This window comes from Nicrophorus vespilloides, unplaced genomic scaffold (assembly GCF_001412225.1).
Source record: "Nicrophorus vespilloides isolate i.1.1-1 unplaced genomic scaffold, Nicve_v1.0, whole genome shotgun sequence".
Classification (NCBI taxonomy): Eukaryota; Metazoa; Arthropoda; class Insecta; order Coleoptera; family Silphidae; genus Nicrophorus; species Nicrophorus vespilloides.
This window is the reverse complement of record NW_017097151.1, coordinates 155,469-172,903: the sequence shown is the minus strand read 5'-3', so window position 1 is coordinate 172,903 and position 17,435 is coordinate 155,469. Positions and strand designations below refer to the sequence as shown.

Below are 17,435 nucleotides of genomic sequence, written 5' to 3'. Positions count from 1 at the left end.
TAGGCGTGAAAATAGAAACACTTCGGTATTTGTATTGTATATTAACGAGGAGTTCTTAAGAGTGGGTGAGCTTTTTCTTCGGTCTATATTCTGTCGATTGTGTTTACTACATTGGCTAGCCTGAAATCACCTGGAATATACAATAAAAATATGTCTGCCTGCTGCCAGCGAGATGTTAAGTGTCGAAAGTAGATTGTGTTTTTGTACGATGTAGGGACGCGCGAGTGCAGAGAAGAGCTTCGTTTTTGAATGCTTAGTGCTTTTGGATGGTCATATCGTGACCTTGGTCAGATTCCGAGCGGAAGGTGTTTGTGCGGTGGAGGCGGCTGCGGCGGCGGCGGTGGTGGTGGTTCATCATCGTAGAAAGTGTTACGAACGTAGTGTATTTACTATCGGTGTGAAAATGTCGTTGATGTCTTTCGGGTGTTGCACGCGCTTCAAAATGACGCCCGAGGAGCTGGAGCAGCGCTACAAGAGCCAGGAGATCGATAAGCTCATAGAGAAGGATAAGCAAGTGCTGAAGAGGCAGGTCAAGTTGCTGCTGCTTGGCGCCGGCGAGAGCGGCAAGTCGACGTTTCTGAAGCAGATGCGGATCATACATGGCATCAAATTTGAGCAGGATCTGATTAGAGAGTATCAGCAGATCATTTACCAGAATGTAGTGAGAGGCATGAAAGTTTTGGTTGATGCCCGAGACAAGCTGGCCATTCCCTGGGGTGATACCAGTAATGTTGCTGTCGGCCTGGAACTGCTGCACTTCAATAACAATCAGATCATTGATGTCAACAGGTTCACCCAATTTGTTCCCATGCTGAAGAAATTGTGGAGTGATAATGGTATTCGTAGGGCATATGAAAGGCGCAGGGAATTTCAATTAGTAAGTACTGTTAAATTAAGTACATCACAAAGAAGCATTACTCATATTGCATGATGTAATGCAATTATTGCTAGTGTGTTTAAATAAATAGGACAACAAAAGGTACAACTATTAATTATGTTTCCCTTGTTGCAGAGTGATTCAGTTGAGTTCTTCTTAAATAACATAGAGAGGATCTCCAGGTCAGATTATATGCCAACAAACAAGGACATCTTGCACTGTAGGAAGGCCACCAAGGGCATAACGGAATTCGTGATTCCAATCAACACAGTGCCCTTCCTGTTTGTGGATGTGGGAGGGCAGAGGTCACAGCGTCAGAAGTGGTTCTCGTGTTTCGATTCGGTTACGTCCATCCTCTTCCTGGTATCCTCCTCAGAGTTTGACCAAGTGCTGCTCGAAGATAGGAAGACCAATCGTCTGGAGGAGAGCCGAGATATCTTCGATACCATCATCAATAATAGAATCTTTTCCAGTGTGTCCATCATACTGTTCATGAACAAGTACGACCTGCTAGTGCGGAAGGTCGCAAATCCGGAGACGGATATACGCTGGTATTTCCCGCAGTTTACCGGCAACTCGCATTCTATAAAAGATGTACAAAGCTTTATCTTGGCTATCTTCACCGGCGTCAAGCGCGATCCAAAAAAACAACTATACCACCATTTTACGACGGCTGTCGACACCGAAAATATCAAGGTGGTATTTAATTCGGTCAAAGATACGATCCTGAATCGCAACTTGGAGACCCTGATGTTACAATGATCGTCGTGTGTCCACACCCACCCGTACATCTCTAATTATTTCCTCACATAATGTGGCTGTGTTTCTTTTTTATTTGTAATTAATTAATGAAACAACAAGAGAACGAGAAAAGAAAAATATGCGAGTAATGGCAAAGTCGAATTCGAGCGCGAAGGTTTTTCCGATAAATGTTTAAAACAATTTACAATTAATTACTTTTATTTGTTTGGCAAAGACTGACTAACTATTAGTCCATCATCTCGAATTTTACTTTAAACAGGAAAATGTGTATATTATTATTTTATATTAAGTGAATTGTGTAAATAACCAATGGATCCATTATTATTTTCTTGTTGTATGTATATTTATTCTATTATTATTTTATTTTTTTTTGTTCTTTTAAATTTTTGAATCATGTTTTTGGTAGAATTTAAAAAATATTTACCAAAGAGAACTGACTAACAGAACTGCCCGTTAATATATTTATAAATGATTCAATCCAATGAGCACACAAAAGAGAGGGACTCTATTATTATTATTGTTATTATTAGTACTTGGAAGAAGGTCGAATTATTTAAGAGAAGAAATTGGTCCATTATAAACAGAGCATAGCTATATATATATTTTATATTCAGAATTTCTATAGGAAGAAAAAAAACAACAGATATAAACAAAAATCTTATGTGCCTTGAAACAACTTTTTTTTATATATATATACTAGATTTATATAAAAAAAAAGATATATGTATATATAACATGTTTCCTAGAAATGCATTTTATAATTGTAAAATTATATATATATATATACATATTTGTTAATTTTATGTAATTATTAATTGTAAATAGAAAAAAATAAAATTTGTTTTTAAAATAAATATATATATATTAAATATGATTGAAATCTTACTTTTACTACCTTAAAATTTGACTAGGTTATGTTAGTTGTTTTACATGAAAAACTATTGTTATATTTTATAGTTAATTACTTAGTTATATCATATACAAGAGAAAAATAATTAATTTACTTAAGTGAGCTTGGATGTGTTTTATAACTTCAGTCTGGTTGGAATCTAACCTAATGTTTTGAAGTAGCATTTCCATACAGTAACAACAATGTGGAGGTTTTTGAGTAAATGTAAAAAACTAGTGCTTGATGCACCTAATCAACAGAAATTAAGGACATTCTGTACCAATGGTAAATAAATACATAATAATTCAATTCTTCAATTTTAATATAAATCTTTTGAATCAAGGAAATGTAGATGTTTCAAAGATCAGCGGAGGAGATGAAGCATTAGAGCATAAATTGAAAGTAATCATATTGGAAGCAGATGTGATGAGACAGGATGGTAAAACTGTTCCTTCACCAGAGTTTATGACCTCTGACCATTGGTCTGAACTGTTGAAATTAGAAACACGATCTTCAAGGAAGAAGTATTTGCAGTTTCTGTTTAAAGTAGAGAAGAAAAAGGAGGGACAGGCAGTAAGTATTCCTAGTGATTTAATGATTATTTATAAATTTTTCATAATTTTATAGCAAAAAAAAGAGATAAAAAGAGTTGAAAGGGAATCTCAAGATTTTGAACCAAATGTTGATGGAGCTATGAGGTATGACTTGGGTCACAATAATATATTCTTGAGATTCTTTGACAGCACAATAAACCATATGTACAATAACAAACTCATGCAAGCGATGCAATTTGGACAGAAAATAGTGATTGATTGTGGATATGATGAGAACATGACTAAGAGGGAAAATATTAATTGTGCAAAACAGCTGATGTTTTGTTTTGCAGAGAATAGGATACACAATGGTAAATTGAATTCCACAACACTAAATGTTATCTACATTTCAATGATTCATTTTTAGATCCATTTGATATACATTTTAGTAATTGTCATTTGGACAGAGATTTGATCAAGTATTTGCACAAACATATTCCAACAATGTACGATGCCGATTTCCCTATGAACATTCACGAAGCCAGCTATTTAGATATGTTTCCGAAAAACGAATTAGTATATTTAACGCCGCATTGCAGGGAAGAGTTGAAAGAGTACGATCATAATGCTGTTTACATCATAGGTGCAATAGTGGATAAGATTAACAATGAACCTTTATCGCTGGCTAAAGCGAAAAGGGAGGGACTTAAGATGGCTAAATTACCTCTGGACAGGTATTTGCAATGGGGTTCAGGCGCTGGAAAGTCGCTAACCCTAAATCAAATGATTTCCATCATGCTGGACATAAAGACAACAGGGAATTGGGAACATAGTCTGAGGCATGTGCCAAGGCGAAAATTAGTTAATCATGAAATGCAGCCATCCAAATTCAGCAATTATAGGCAGACAGAAGTTTCGAATGTCAAGAAATCAACAAGTTCCTGGAAACCTAAAGGGGACCCGAAGAATAATTTACTTAATTTAAGGAAAATTATGAATGAATAAAAATGTTAGAGTAATGTAAAAATTTAAATAAATTGATTTCTTTTTAATTTGTTGTTTTGGTAAAACTGATTAAGTTCGATCGATCGATAGATTTCTATTGCATTTCAATGTTGGCAAGAGTGTATGCGCGTATGTCGTTTTATTAATTTTATGTTCTGTGTTGTTTTTACATGCAAATCAGTGGACAAAATGTCGGATAAAGGGTTTAAAGGTAATATTTATTATTTTGGTTACAAAATAATAGATTTTCGCTTTATTGTTTTACGTTAATCGAACGAAAATTTGAATTGTATTCAGGATATGACTACTACTAGTTCTTTTTCTTTTGCACAACCTAAATCATATATATGAAAGTGTCAAAACTGCCAATTATCTATTTATAAAACTAATGATATGTTTTAGTGATGTTTTGACAATGGAGAGTATCATAGAGATGCCTCCCGAAGGTGGAGGCACCATTAACAATCATCTACTTGACAGTTCTTGGAATGAAGGTGCTGAGACTGATGGAAGCAATAATCCTAATATATTATACATTGCAGTGAGTAACAACATAGATTATAACCTTTACATGATTTATGAAACTTGGTTTCTACTATAGGTAGAGTATGTGAAACATGCAAATGATTTCAAGCTAGAGCAAGAGGCAGAGGATTTGAACTCAGCACAAACATATCAAGAGTTTCAACATGTCAGTCCATTGGATCCTAACATGAGCTCTGTTGCAAGCTACAGTCCAGTTTACACATCAGAAACAAATTTTGAGAACCCAGTGGTTGTAGCACAGCTGGTACAAAATGCTGATAATGAAACTGCACCACCAAATCCAGAGAACATAATTGGAAATCAGTTTTTGCAAATTGTTGAGAGAAGTTCAACAGTCCCAAATGACCCACAGATCATTGCTAATACTGAGCAGGAGGTTGACATATTAATTACGGATCAGACTACTGGGATTTCCTATTTAGTTGAGAGGTGTTTGGCTGAGGAAACCCATTTGCTGGACTCTCATACATTGTTGGGCACTGAGCTTTTATCTTTAGATGATGGTACTCTTAAAGCTAACTTACCCACAATAATATCAGATAATCAGCAGAATACTGTGGTTGAGAATGAAAAAACAGAAATAACACATAGCCAGGAGAGAAGATCTTTGAGGCAGACTGCCAGGAAGGTGAAGGGAGCTGAAAGTGAAGAAGAATTGCTGACATGTGTCCAGCAGATTAGTGATAAGCCTATACTTTCAAGGGCTAGAGCTTCTTTACCAGAAAATCATTTAATCATTGGAAGAAATTTAAATGGAGGTTTGTTTATCAATCAATAATTAGTAATGGTTATTATATACAGCACAGTTTATTTCAGAGATTGGAATATTTGCCAAACGTTTCATACCAAAGAGAACACAATTTGGGCCAATTGAAGGATTGACATCTAATGATTACATCAAATATGATGAAGATCAGGTTGTGCTTTCTGTGGAAACTTCTGATGGTTCTTTCCTTTATTTGGACGTTTCTGATGAGAGTAAGATTTGTTTCTAATATATCCTTATATATTATTAATTTATCATTTTTTAAAGATTCATCCAATTGGATGCGCTTTGTGCAATTGGGGCAAAATTTTTCTGAACAAAATTTGGTTCTGACACAACAGGATAACTGCCTGTATTACACTACTATAAAGAATATACTTCCTAAACAGGAGCTGTTGGTTGGTTATGGTAGAAACTATGCTCAGATGAGGAATCTTCCTGTCTTGGAGCCAATGCTGGAGGACGAATGGCCTTGTTACGAATGCTCCGAGAGGTTCACCACTTCGGAACAATTACAGAAGCATTTAGATCAACATGAAGAGATGGATGAGAAGCAAATTGTTGCCAATGATAATAAAAAAAGGAAAGCCAGGAAGAAGCAGCAGTTGAATATGGATAACAACGTAGGCACGGCATTGCAATGCACTGTTTGCATGGAGGTGTTTAGTGCGAAGCGATTCAATTTCCTAAGACAACATTTGAATGAACATGGTTTACCAGCTACAGAGCAACTGCAAGATAGATACATCATTGCTAAGTATATTCAACAAGAAATTGAGATTTGCCAAATTCTATTGATTTTTTTTTAGAAGTTACAGTTGTTACGAGTGCGAATCGATTCATCTGAGCGAGGATGATCTAAGTAGACATCTGCAGGAGAATCACAGCGGATGTAGTGAAAATAATTCATCAAATTCTGAACAAGCGAAGGACGAACAATCCAAAGAGTGGTTTAAATGTCCTAAATGCAATAAATTGTTTGCCTCTCGGGACAGAATTCAGAAGCATATGATGGTGCATGGAGATGAGCAAGCGAAACCTCTGCAGTGCGACAAGTGCAGCAAACGTTTTCTGAACAAATCAGCTCTGGTTTGCCATTTAAAAACTCACCTGTTGGGCGGTAAAATATTTGAATGTCCCATATGCAAAGAGTCTTTCCATCAGGTGTTCGAATTGAAGTTGCATGTACCAAAACATTGTGTTGATGGCCATTACACATGTCCTCATTGCAATAAGCTTTTTGACAAGTACAGTATAATCAGGAAACACATCCGTGCATTCCATAGCGAAAGAAAGCATAGTTGCACTCATTGCTCGAAGAGTTTCCAAACTCTGGACAAGTTGCGATGCCATCTCCTGAGACATTCGGATCATCGCGAATTTCTTTGCGCGGATTGTGGAAAGCAGTTCAAGAGAAAAGATAAGTTGAAAGAACATTGCAAGAGAGTGCATTCAGAGGAGCGAGAGAACGCAATCCCAAAGAAATTCACACCGAAGGTCGAGCCTACAGATTACCATAGGTTCATTTACAAATGCCACACTTGTTTGGTGGGTTTTAAAAGGCGCGGAATGCTCGTGAACCATCTGGCCAAACGGCACCCGGATATCAGCTTGAATTCAGTTCCTGAACTGAATTTGCCAATCCTGCGCGCAACTAAAGATTACTTCTGCAACTATTGCGACAAAGTGTACAAATCCAGTTCCAAGCGCAAGGCGCACATACTTAAAAACCATCCTGGTTCGGCTCTGCCCTTGAGCAACCGTCGTTTTGATTCCACCAAAGTCGCAACTGATGCTCCCAATCCTACATTCTCGATGACCGTTGGTTCGGTTACTACCCATCCCCATGGTTGTCAGTTGTGTCACAAGCAATACGCAAGCAAAGCCAAATTGCTGCAACATCAACGCAAGACACACAAGGCCCAAATGTTGGAGGAGGAGAAGAACCACGACGAAGCTGGCGGAGTGCAGCAACAGGATGAGGAGGAGGAGCAATTTTATCAGCAGGTTATTGCGGTGGCTGATATACCTGGTACTTCTACGGTCACAACCGGCTCAGCAAACGATTCTAGGCTGTACCGTTTGCTGACAACCGGAAACAATTTAGTACCACCGCGTTGAAGAAGTAGGACCGAACGGCCCGTAATTCGGTTTGTTTTACCTTTGCTACTTTTGTCTTCCTCCCACTAACACAGCAACAACAATAAAAAGAAAAATTGTACAAAGGGAGGATTGTGTGCTCGTAGGATGAAATTGTTGAAAGGAGGTGCGCTTTGATTAATTTGTTTGGTCAGGCTGCGCCGTGGGCTGGAAACCCACGTATTTCTGTAACGATCTTTTCCGTTTTCTGACACGCGATTCGTAATGGCGATAACGAGAATTGTTCCTCTCCATGCAATTTTGCGTATTGATAACTAAAAATTGAAGGTAGTAGATAAGTTACTTAAGAGATTGTGGATTCGCTTTGGATACAGTCGGAGCGCCTTTCGGGGAAAGACGTTACCCGCTCTTTTTCTGATTATTGTTAATCAACATTTTTCTGTTCGGGATTTGACTGACGTCTTTCGGCGACAAGCGCTCCAATTGTTATTTCGTTTAGAAATATAATGCATTTATATGAAATTCTGGTCGAGTGCAAAGTAGCACTAGTTAGTTACATTCATGATATTGATAATAATTAAATGTCATTGCTACAGATGCTCGCTGATATTGTTTGATATATAAGATATGAATATCGAAAGGAACAGCAGCAGCTGATTGTGATTAATATATTTTAGGACTTGTTGAAAAAGGAGATGGTGTTGGAAAAGCGATTAGTTTTACATAAAAAAAATTTGTTGATATGATGATTTGAAATGAGTTTTATTGTACCAATAAAAAAGATATAATAATAATAATACTTAAATCGATCTCTGTTTCTAAAACATGATTAAATAATCGCTTATTGAATACATTAAGAAACGAAGATGGATTGTATTTTTTTAAGAATGTTGTTGTCGATTAATAAATTGAAGGTGCGTCCTCTCCTTTCGCTTTATTCACCACTGGTTTTGTTGTGCTCGAGTGGAAGATCAGTCGTAGGAGAGGAAATCCGAGTGCGAGGGCCATGGATCAGAATCGCTCTCGTCCAGTTCGTCCGTGGGTATGCTGGGTCCTTGTGACGCGTAACTGCTGCTCTCTCCGGTCACAGACATATAAAAACTGGATTCCAACTTGGGGGACCGTCCCAAGCCATTCAGGCCCTCCGTCGCGCGCTGGTTATGCGGATCCAGACGCAGCGCAGCGTTGAAATGTGTGAAAGCCTCCTCATCTTTTTGCAAACGAGCATAACAATTTGCCAGGAGTTGATGCGTTCTCGACGTTGGGTACTTCTCCACGTGCTTCAGCAATATCGTGCAGGACTCTTCGTGCCTTTGCTCCTGCTCTAAATGCTCGGCCAGCAAGTAGATTGCGGGCGTGTACGAAGGATCGGCAGTTAACGCGCGATCCAATAAACTTTGCACCTTCCCTGTACTCACTGAAGTAACATCCTTCATCAAGGCGGACGCGTAAAGCTGTAAATTACGCTAAATAATAAACAATTCCAGTATCAAAAGATCACTTTATGCTTACGGTTAACGATTGCGGACTATTATTCAATTGCTTGCATCCATTCGCCGCCATCGTTAATCCTTCCCTGATCCTCCGCATAGCGTAATTGCATTCTACCAAGCCTTTATGACCATCAAACCTGTACGGACAATAACGTACGGCATCCTTGAAATTCAGAAGCGCATCTAGGTATTTCGTTATTTGCATTAGGGTGTGTGCCATTAACAGCAGCGCTTCAACGTTCTTCCTGTTCATCAGACATGCTTGTCGTGCAAAGTGCGCAGCCTTCTCGTACTTCTTTGTTGCAAACCAATACCATCCCAAAACTATCCAATGCTCACAAGACCAATGTGCTATGTCAATGTCCACGTGCATCAGTCGCTCCAATTCCTTCAGGTGTTCTTTGTCGCTGCTGTTAGCTAGCAAGTTGGCAAGCAGATCTCGACCATGTATCATATTGGGATCTCTGAGGACGGCCCTCTGCAACTCCGCTAATGCCCTCTTCTCATCGCAAAGGTATAAATAACAGTAAGCTTTGGCCGTCATTAAAATCGTGTTGTCCTGCAACAACTCTATACTTCGAAAAGTAGTGATCGCATTGCTGAAGTCCCTTGAATGCATTTGGGCTAACCCTCGCATCCATGAGTTGATCCATCCCAACTCTGAGGTTGCATCCAGCATCATTGCATTCACCTCTGTTCCCTGTACATAAATATATCTTATTAATATTAAATCAAATTTGCGTATGTACTTGCATACCTTAACACCTAATTTGAGCAAACTTTCTGCAGCTTCTAAAGCTGCAGGGTTCTCCCGCAGCACCTCCTTATAACATGTAATAGCACTTCTATCAAACCCTGTCTTCTTGTACAAGTCCCCTAAAGCCATATTGACCTTAGCACTCCGATTTCTAGCTGATATACTCTGTAACAGCTCAATGGCCTTTTTCGTTTGTTTCATCTTCACACAGCATTTGTACATCTTATATTTAATTTCCATATCACTCAATATTTCCTTCTGTGTGTCTGGAATCTTTGTAGTATTTTTTGTCTTCAGGATATACTTTCTGATCTGCAATGCCTGACTGTAGGCATTATCAGCCAATACATAGTTTTGCTGGTGGAACAATGAATCAGCATAGTATATGTACAGCTGAAACTTTGTATATGGTGCAACATCTTGCTTCTGTTCTGAGAATGTTAATGCAAGATGAACCTGAAACACGTAAATTTTGGTAAAAAAAAAACGGATGATTTAAGGGTTTGAACTTGCTTACCAAATGCTCCACGTTTGAATAGAGCTCCTGTTCGTAAAGTAGATTCACTTGTTTCAATAAATTGTTCATGTTGTATACGAAATAAATAAATATATGTGTATATATCACCATGTACTATTTCTGATGTACTACCTTCTTGTGGAGGTTAGGTTTTATGCGCTTTTTGACAATTCCGTCCCTTTAAATTATGGTATTGATCTCCCGCCCAACTCAACCATTAAAAAAATCATCAAATATTTATTAGACTTAATTTGATTTAATAAATAAATATAATTAATTTTTTGTATTTTTTTTTTGTTATATTTATCATTAGATGAAGTACAAATTCAAATAAAAACATGTTATTTAATGAAATATTCAATGGAAATTTGCAATACAATGAACATTTCAATATTGCTTTTATTGTATAATAGAAAATAAATAATAATAATAATAATTGCAAAAATTACATTTTTTCAAACGTTTCCTCAAATTTGCAAGAAATACATGTGTGTGTATAGGTATCATCTTCTTCATTGTACGTTTCTTCACCGAATTCGTGAACGTGCGAAGCAGCGGATGTACGATCGAATAAACTACTTCTCATGTTCATTCGCAACTCCTTCATCTGTTTATGATACTTCTTAGTTTTCGCTAAAACTTTCTTCTCTTCCCTTTTCTCCAACTCTTCCTCAATCTTCTCTTCGCTACCCCAAACATCCAACGCTCTACGTTCCACCTGGAAATTATCTCCAATATAAACAAACAACAAATACAATATATTTAAATAACTAAACCTGAATCTGCAGATACAACTTCATTTCTCCCCAACGCACATTGTGAGGATTCTTGCGCGTGATGAACTTCAATGGAGGTTCCCTTTTATCAAGATCACAATCTTTCAGAAGGTACTCCTTCATTGCCTCTGTTTTGGAGATTAATTTGTGCATTTCAGGATCCCTGAAAATCTCAATCAAATTATCCAGTAATTTCTTCATTTCAATTCATTCTTACCTGCATTCATCACAGACTTTACAATCAAATGTGTCCAGAAGCCATGAATTTGCAAATGGTTTGTTGCAGGTCTCACAGTTTGGTCTGTCTTCTTCTATAATCGGTGCCTGTTGTTCTTTCAGCTTGATTTCATCATAGACTTCTTCAAGATCTTCAGCATCAATATCTGGTTCTTCTAATAGAAAACCACCACCTGTATCTTTGTATTTTGTTGTTCCAACTTTTATTGTTGTTTTATCTATGGAAACTGCTTGCCTATAAAAACATGAATTTGTAAAGATTCGTAACCTTTACCATTACATTTTACGTTACCCTTTTGCGTAGGGATGAGACACCAATTTGCTTTTTTTTAATACCATAGCTTTACGCCGGTTCTTTTCGATGCGCTCTTCCAAAGTTTTCGTGATTTCCGCGTTTTCCATTGATAAGGACATTATATATACAAAATTTTATATACTTGATCTAACTTGATCACTTTTCTGACAGAAATGTGAACTCAAAAGTCAGAATATTGTTATTTTATCGGAAGACTATTGAATGCCAACATAAGAATGTTTTGACAGAGAAACAAGAACATTTGAGATAATTGCTCTCTGTTCCTCTTTAATATTAATCTTAGTAAAATATACTGAAGTATACTATTCCATACACATTTGTATGGTTGGTTGATTATTTCCCTCAACTTTTAGTTGTTTTTATTTGGTAGCAGTGAGTAGTTGTGAAGCAATCCAAGTCCAAGTCATTAAATAAATTTTAACCTAAACTTAATCGTTCACATACGTTTGTTGCGGTGTATATTTATAATTTAGTGGCTTAAGTAAGGAAGTACAATAATTAGAGTGGTTCTTTAAATATTGTTAAATAATGGGTTCCAGTAGTAAAAAGTACAAAGAGAAAAGTGATAGCAATGGCGGCGGAAGGAAGCGACGCCACAGGAGCAGAAGTCGCAGCGTTTCACCAGATTATGATGCACCAAGAGAAAAGAAACACAAGCACAAGAAGCATCACCACAAGGATAGGAAAAGGGAGAGAGGTGGTAGACATGACAATGACTCCTCAGGTAATGTTTGCTAATAATTGAATTATGTATGCATCTACTAATAAATGTGTTTTATTTTAGATGTGGTTGAAGTTTCACCTGACCGTTCACCGTCTCCGTCACATCAAGTTGAAAATACTAAATCTGGACATGACAGTTTATCCATAGATGAGACAAATAAATTGAGAGCTAAATTGGGTCTTAGACCATTGCAGGTGGGTGTTGAAGTAACACAATCAGCCAGTGGTAAAAGAGATGAAAAGAAGAAGGATGACCTGGGTGAGTTTTATCATAAACCAGCCCCAAACATTGGAGAAACTACCAGGTCTGAGAAAATTAAATATAAACTGAATGAACATAAGGAGAAGAGACATATTGAACATAAGTTGTCCAAGGTGAAATTGCTGGGTGAAAGTGACAGCGATGATGATGCTGCTGCATGGGTTGACAGGAATAGAAAGATACAGGATGCCAGAAAGGAAGCAGATCGCAGGGAGAAAATTTTGGCAGAATTGGATGAGCAGTTTGGGGTAGGGGAAGTTGTGGAGCAAGAGAAACGTGAGAAGCGATTGAAGAAATACACAGAAAAGAATTTGAAAGGTCTAAGAGTGGAACATGATGTGGACACATTTTCTGAAGGAAAAACTATCGTTCTAACCTTGAAGGACCAGGGTGTTTTGGATGAGGATGATGATTGTTTGGTCAACGTTAACATGCTCGACGATGAGCGGTACAAGAAAAACATTGAGAACAAGAAGAATAAGGGTACATATAATCCATACGATGTGGAGGAAGTCGACGAGTTTGGTATAGTCAAAGAGCGAGATCTCTTGGAGAAATACAATGATGAAATCGATGGTGAAAAGAGGGACAGTTTCCAAATCGGCGTAGACGATACGCTTAGGAGGAAAGCGGCTGCCGTAAAAAGCGTGCAAGAGAAGTTGGCCAGCAAGAGATTGGAACAATTGGGTAGCAGTTTGACTTTAGCATCTGATTATTACAATGATGAGGAATTGGCAAAGTTCAAAAAGCCCAAGAAGAAAGTCAGAAAGATTAGGTCTAAAGGTAAAATATTGACTGCCGACGATCTGGAGGCGGCCAACGCTAATAATTATGGTATTGAGGATGTTGGTACTAGGAGACCAAAGAAAGAGGAGAATCATATGGACATTGATGATGTTCCAAACGTCGATATAGATATGAAGAATATAAAAATTGAAGAATCCGATGAGTATGTGGAAAAGGCTTGGATGAAAGCAAAGAAATTAAAGAAAATGGAACGGCACAATGTGGATTTCAGTCAAATAAAACCTGAGATTGTCGTAAAAGATGAACCAATAGATTCAGGTAACATTACATTGAATTCGACTGCCGAGTTTTGTAGAACCCTGGGAGATATACCGACATATGGTAGAGCTGGAAATCGCGATGAAGGAGAAGATATTGATATGGAATTTGAAGCCGCTCAGGGGGATGACGTTGAAGCAAATTCCGATGATGATTGCCAAATTATAGAACCTGTGGCCGGCACTTGGAATTCCATAGATCCGAATACTAAACCACTGTCAAAGGAGACAAATACCGTACCGGAGGTTCCCATTTTGGACGAAGAACCCGACGTTGGCTCAGGTGTGGGAGCTGCGCTAAAATTGGCGATGAGTAAAGGTTATTTGGACAAAGAAGAGAGCAATCGTCCCTCGAATTCTCGTCTAGCCTATCTACAAGCCAAGCATTATTCCATCGAGGATAAGAATTACGGGGACGAGTCGGATCGTGGCGGAGGTCCCAACAGGAGGGATCGTTACACAGGACCGGTGCAAGATTTCAAAGAAAAGGATAGTTTTAAGCCGAACGTTAAGTTGGAGTACATCGATGATGAGGGTCACGTTCTAAACTCGAAGGAAGCTTTCAGGTACTTGAGTCACAAGTTCCACGGCAAAGGTCCTGGTAAGAACAAGATCGAGAAGCGCATCAAGAAGACTCAACAGGAAGGTCTGATGAAGAAGATGAGCTCCACGGATACTCCGTTGGGAACGTTGAACATGCTCCAAGCGAAGCAGAAAGAAATGCAAAGTCCGTACATAGTTCTAAGCGGCGGCAAAACACATTCAACCACCATATCGAAAACACGTCGATAGATTGTAAAGTTTATTTAAATTAAAGTCCATGTAAACTCATCTGTCTCTGAATGATATTGTAATATGTCTTTGGGGACATTGAGTCTCATCAATAATGAGTCCATGTTGATATTACTGGTTCCTTTGTAATTGGTAATAATTCTGCGGAGCGCCAATTCGCATCCATTCTTCCAGGTTGCGGTTAACGTCGACAAATCTTGTGATTGCTCGTAAACCGCGCATTGCTGTAACTTGGATAATGTCTCTTCTCTGTCTATGACCGTTCCTTCCAGTTGTTCAACATCGCATCTTAAATTTTCAATTTCTTGAGATTCGATAGTGTCGATATTATTTCGTTTTAAAGACAATTTGCTCTTTTTCATTAAAATGATTTTACTGCCTGAAGGACTTGGACAAACCTTGTATTCTTTGGATTTTAAGGTTTGATCTGTTGTGGCAGGTACTAATTCATCTGCAAATTCTAATTAATTATTCTATAATTTATAAGGTCAGATAAAATGGTATACCTGTATCAAATTGAATTTTTTTTTTTGGAATTTGATCACAACTAACTAAACCCAGCTGTTTGTTTGGTGGTGTTTTGCAAACACTTAACAAATCATTGTATATAACTGCAAAACAAGTATAATCATTATATAATAAAATATATAAATATAAACTTACTAGAATCTTCTCTTACTTCTGTTATATTTATATTTTTTGTATTATCTACTATAGGAGACCCACTGACTTTTGATAAACCCAATCCTTTGCACGGTGTTAAATGTGGATTTGAGTCTGTGGATGATTCACTCAATCTTTCATCTGAAAGACATTTTAATTAATAAGAACATCAATTATATGTAATTTTTAAATAACTTACTAATTTTTTGTTTTGTTGCTGCTGCTGGACTTTTCACCAATTTCTTGTAACTTCTTGATAAACCCATTCTTTTATTCTGAGACAAAATGGGACTGCTACTTTCTAGACAACTATCAATTATTGATGTACCTATAATGTTAACCAATAATTAATAAATTGATACTGTAAAAAATAATATAATTCACTTGAGGCAGGATTATCTTCAATTTGTGTTACTCTTGGACTAAGTAATGGACTCTTATAATTTCTTGACAATCCAATTCTTTTGCAAGGTGTGAAAAGAGCCCTTCCACCAGGTGATGAAAAACCTCTTCCTCCTTGCTTATTAGGCGTTGACATTCTTGCACACTAAGATTATATTATGATAAACAATAAATGCACAAAAAATATTATTAGAATGAAAGCAAGTTACGATTACTTTACCCGAAATCTTCAAATATGTTTTCCATTTCAAGCATGTATATAAACAACAAAAAAGTCACATATTACCAACACAATTTTATTACGAGTAAAATGTTTTCTGAAATGGTTTTCATTGATTGTCTAGTTGCATAGTTTCAAATTCATTTATTGTAAGTAAATGTGCTTCTCCAGTTTGACTAATTGTACCTTAATTTTTAAGTACAAAGACTATGGCTGGATAAATAGTGTTTGACATAGGCTTAGTATATATTACGTTAGGTGAAAGCCTCCAAAAGGAATAAATGTACTTGTTTTTATAAAATGCGCATAGTTCATTTAGTAACTTTATTTATTGTAATATATAATAAATTGTATTAAAAGTTAAAAACAGCCAGTATATCAATCTTAAACTTTGGTATAGGCAGCACTTTGTCGGTGTTTCTTCTCCATGTCGAGTTGTTTAACTCTGGCATATCCAGCGCTTCCCAAGAGTACTATCATATTAGAGAACCACCAAAGCATCGATTTGACTTCATCGTACCAATACGTGGCCAGCACGGTTTGAGCGCAAGCCTTTGCTGTGCCCGAGATGTTGTGAGTTAAAGCCGATGTTACCTACAAGAACATTTACTATAAACTATTGTGGAATGCAATTGCATAAACGTTTACTTTGATTTGTAGCGTAGTTAAGAATCCTATTGAGAAACCGCAGACTCCGCCCACGGTCATTAAGATCCAAAAGAATGGGTCAAACAGTCTATCGTATTGGAGAACCTCAGTAATGTCGCCGTTAAGTAACATCAATGGAATGAAAATAATGCTTGAATAGATGTTATTGTAGCACGACAAAACCCATATGTTTTCGTCTACTTTAGGTAAAACTCGTTTGGTGAAAATCGAGTACAATGATAGGGAAAGAGATCCGAGAATACCGAAAATGGTCCCGCTTATCGATAAGGAACCTTTGAATATAAAATATTAGGAAACAATTTAAATAATAAATGTATAGCACCTGCAAGGTTCTCTTGATCAACACCCAAATAGAAGCCAAAGATGATCAAGAAGCAAAAAAATATACATCTCTTCGATGTTTTGTCTCCCAGTATCAGATAAGTAAATGCAACATTGAATATTGTTGTCAAAGATCTACCAATGTAGTAAAATGCCACAGATACATATTTCAGGCATAAGTTGTTTGTGGCTATCATGCTAGTAAACATTACAGCTAAAGGAATAACCTAAAAAAACAAAAACTAATTATTTGTTTACTTGCTTCATAAATGCATACATTTCTCATAGTCTGAGAATCAAACGGTTTCACTTCATGGGAAGACTGCTTAAATCGATTTAGCATGAAGAGACATATCAGGGCTGTAACAACAGTTTGATAAAATGCTATAAAGAAGGGAGCTTCCAAATTCAGGTCTGATAAAAGAGTTTTGTTCACAAATACTGTTAATATTGAGATCACCCTACAAACGCAGATTGATAATATAATAGTTAACTTGAATATAACACTAATATTTACCAATATCCACTAACAACAAGGAAAATTCTGATATATTTCCTGAGCAACGTTTCGTGCTGCGTCGAAGACATCTTTGCTGGATAATTTGTTTTTGTAATGCAGGTGTAAATTGTTTTCAGGAATATTTCCTTATCTAATCATTTTAAATGCTTTTGTTGCATTTAAAATATTTTTAACTACCGGTGACTGCCGGTGCGCAACATCAGCAGCAGTTGGCTGTTCTGTATA

The 17,435-nt window shown here is 37.1% G+C and overlaps 8 protein-coding genes across 9 annotated transcripts; 4 read left to right on the top strand and 4 right to left on the bottom strand.

The window, feature by feature from the left end:
• The first annotated feature begins 42 nt into the window (after positions 1–42).
• Positions 43–1,970, top strand: LOC108559178 (guanine nucleotide-binding protein subunit alpha homolog). Its single transcript, XM_017916349.1, has 2 exons — positions 43–877; positions 1,013–1,970. Exons 1-2 carry the CDS (start codon positions 404–406, stop codon positions 1,637–1,639), a joined length of 1,101 nt encoding a protein of 366 aa, XP_017771838.1. The 5' UTR covers positions 43–403; the 3' UTR covers positions 1,640–1,970.
• A 601-nt stretch (positions 1,971–2,571) lies between these two features.
• Positions 2,572–4,072, top strand: LOC108559119 (mitochondrial ribonuclease P protein 1 homolog). Its single transcript, XM_017916265.1, has 4 exons — positions 2,572–2,813; positions 2,872–3,101; positions 3,156–3,432; positions 3,489–4,072. The coding sequence occupies exons 1-4, from the start codon at positions 2,732–2,734 to the stop codon at positions 4,064–4,066; spliced, it is 1,167 nt and encodes a 388-aa protein (XP_017771754.1). The 5' UTR covers positions 2,572–2,731; the 3' UTR covers positions 4,067–4,072.
• Positions 4,073–4,186: 114 nt separating this feature from the next.
• On the top strand, positions 4,187–8,401 carry LOC108559158 (PR domain zinc finger protein 10-like). The gene is made up of 6 exons (XM_017916324.1): positions 4,187–4,277; positions 4,469–4,607; positions 4,668–5,370; positions 5,429–5,590; positions 5,646–6,135; positions 6,188–8,401. Exons 2-6 carry the CDS (start codon positions 4,482–4,484, stop codon positions 7,497–7,499), a joined length of 2,793 nt encoding a protein of 930 aa, XP_017771813.1. The 5' UTR covers positions 4,187–4,277; positions 4,469–4,481; the 3' UTR covers positions 7,500–8,401.
• LOC108559159 (anaphase-promoting complex subunit 7) lies at positions 8,227–10,454 on the bottom strand. Its single transcript, XM_017916325.1, has 4 exons — positions 10,246–10,454; positions 9,729–10,184; positions 8,991–9,671; positions 8,227–8,932 (listed from the first exon to the last, which is right to left on the bottom strand). The coding sequence occupies exons 1-4, from the start codon at positions 10,354–10,356 to the stop codon at positions 8,450–8,452; spliced, it is 1,731 nt and encodes a 576-aa protein (XP_017771814.1). The 5' UTR covers positions 10,357–10,454; the 3' UTR covers positions 8,227–8,449.
• A 201-nt stretch (positions 10,455–10,655) lies between these two features.
• Positions 10,656–11,795, bottom strand: LOC108559123 (DNA repair protein complementing XP-A cells homolog). Its single transcript, XM_017916268.1, has 4 exons — positions 11,551–11,795; positions 11,239–11,493; positions 11,022–11,184; positions 10,656–10,963 (listed from the first exon to the last, which is right to left on the bottom strand). The coding sequence occupies exons 1-4, from the start codon at positions 11,670–11,672 to the stop codon at positions 10,691–10,693; spliced, it is 813 nt and encodes a 270-aa protein (XP_017771757.1). The 5' UTR covers positions 11,673–11,795; the 3' UTR covers positions 10,656–10,690.
• Positions 11,796–11,946: 151 nt separating this feature from the next.
• LOC108559166 (U4/U6.U5 tri-snRNP-associated protein 1) lies at positions 11,947–14,454 on the top strand. Its single transcript, XM_017916337.1, has 2 exons — positions 11,947–12,298; positions 12,359–14,454. The coding sequence occupies exons 1-2, from the start codon at positions 12,103–12,105 to the stop codon at positions 14,413–14,415; spliced, it is 2,253 nt and encodes a 750-aa protein (XP_017771826.1). The 5' UTR covers positions 11,947–12,102; the 3' UTR covers positions 14,416–14,454.
• Positions 14,413–15,774, bottom strand: LOC108559167. Of its 2 annotated transcripts, none has more exons than XM_017916338.1 (6): positions 15,701–15,774; positions 15,463–15,625; positions 15,278–15,406; positions 15,079–15,219; positions 14,922–15,026; positions 14,413–14,875 (listed from the first exon to the last, which is right to left on the bottom strand). In XM_017916338.1, the coding sequence occupies exons 2-6, from the start codon at positions 15,614–15,616 to the stop codon at positions 14,430–14,432; spliced, it is 975 nt and encodes a 324-aa protein (XP_017771827.1). In that variant the 5' UTR covers positions 15,617–15,625; positions 15,701–15,774; the 3' UTR covers positions 14,413–14,429. The 2 variants fall into 2 exon arrangements, with proteins under 2 accessions (XP_017771827.1, XP_017771828.1); XM_017916339.1 differs by having other exon boundaries at positions 14,413–14,866.
• Positions 15,775–16,010: 236 nt separating this feature from the next.
• On the bottom strand, positions 16,011–17,295 carry LOC108559180 (GDP-fucose transporter 1). Its single transcript, XM_017916352.1, has 5 exons — positions 17,208–17,295; positions 16,968–17,151; positions 16,692–16,917; positions 16,349–16,641; positions 16,011–16,294 (listed from the first exon to the last, which is right to left on the bottom strand). Exons 1-5 carry the CDS (start codon positions 17,276–17,278, stop codon positions 16,085–16,087), a joined length of 984 nt encoding a protein of 327 aa, XP_017771841.1. The 5' UTR covers positions 17,279–17,295; the 3' UTR covers positions 16,011–16,084.
• Between the last annotated feature and the right edge of the window lie 140 nt (positions 17,296–17,435).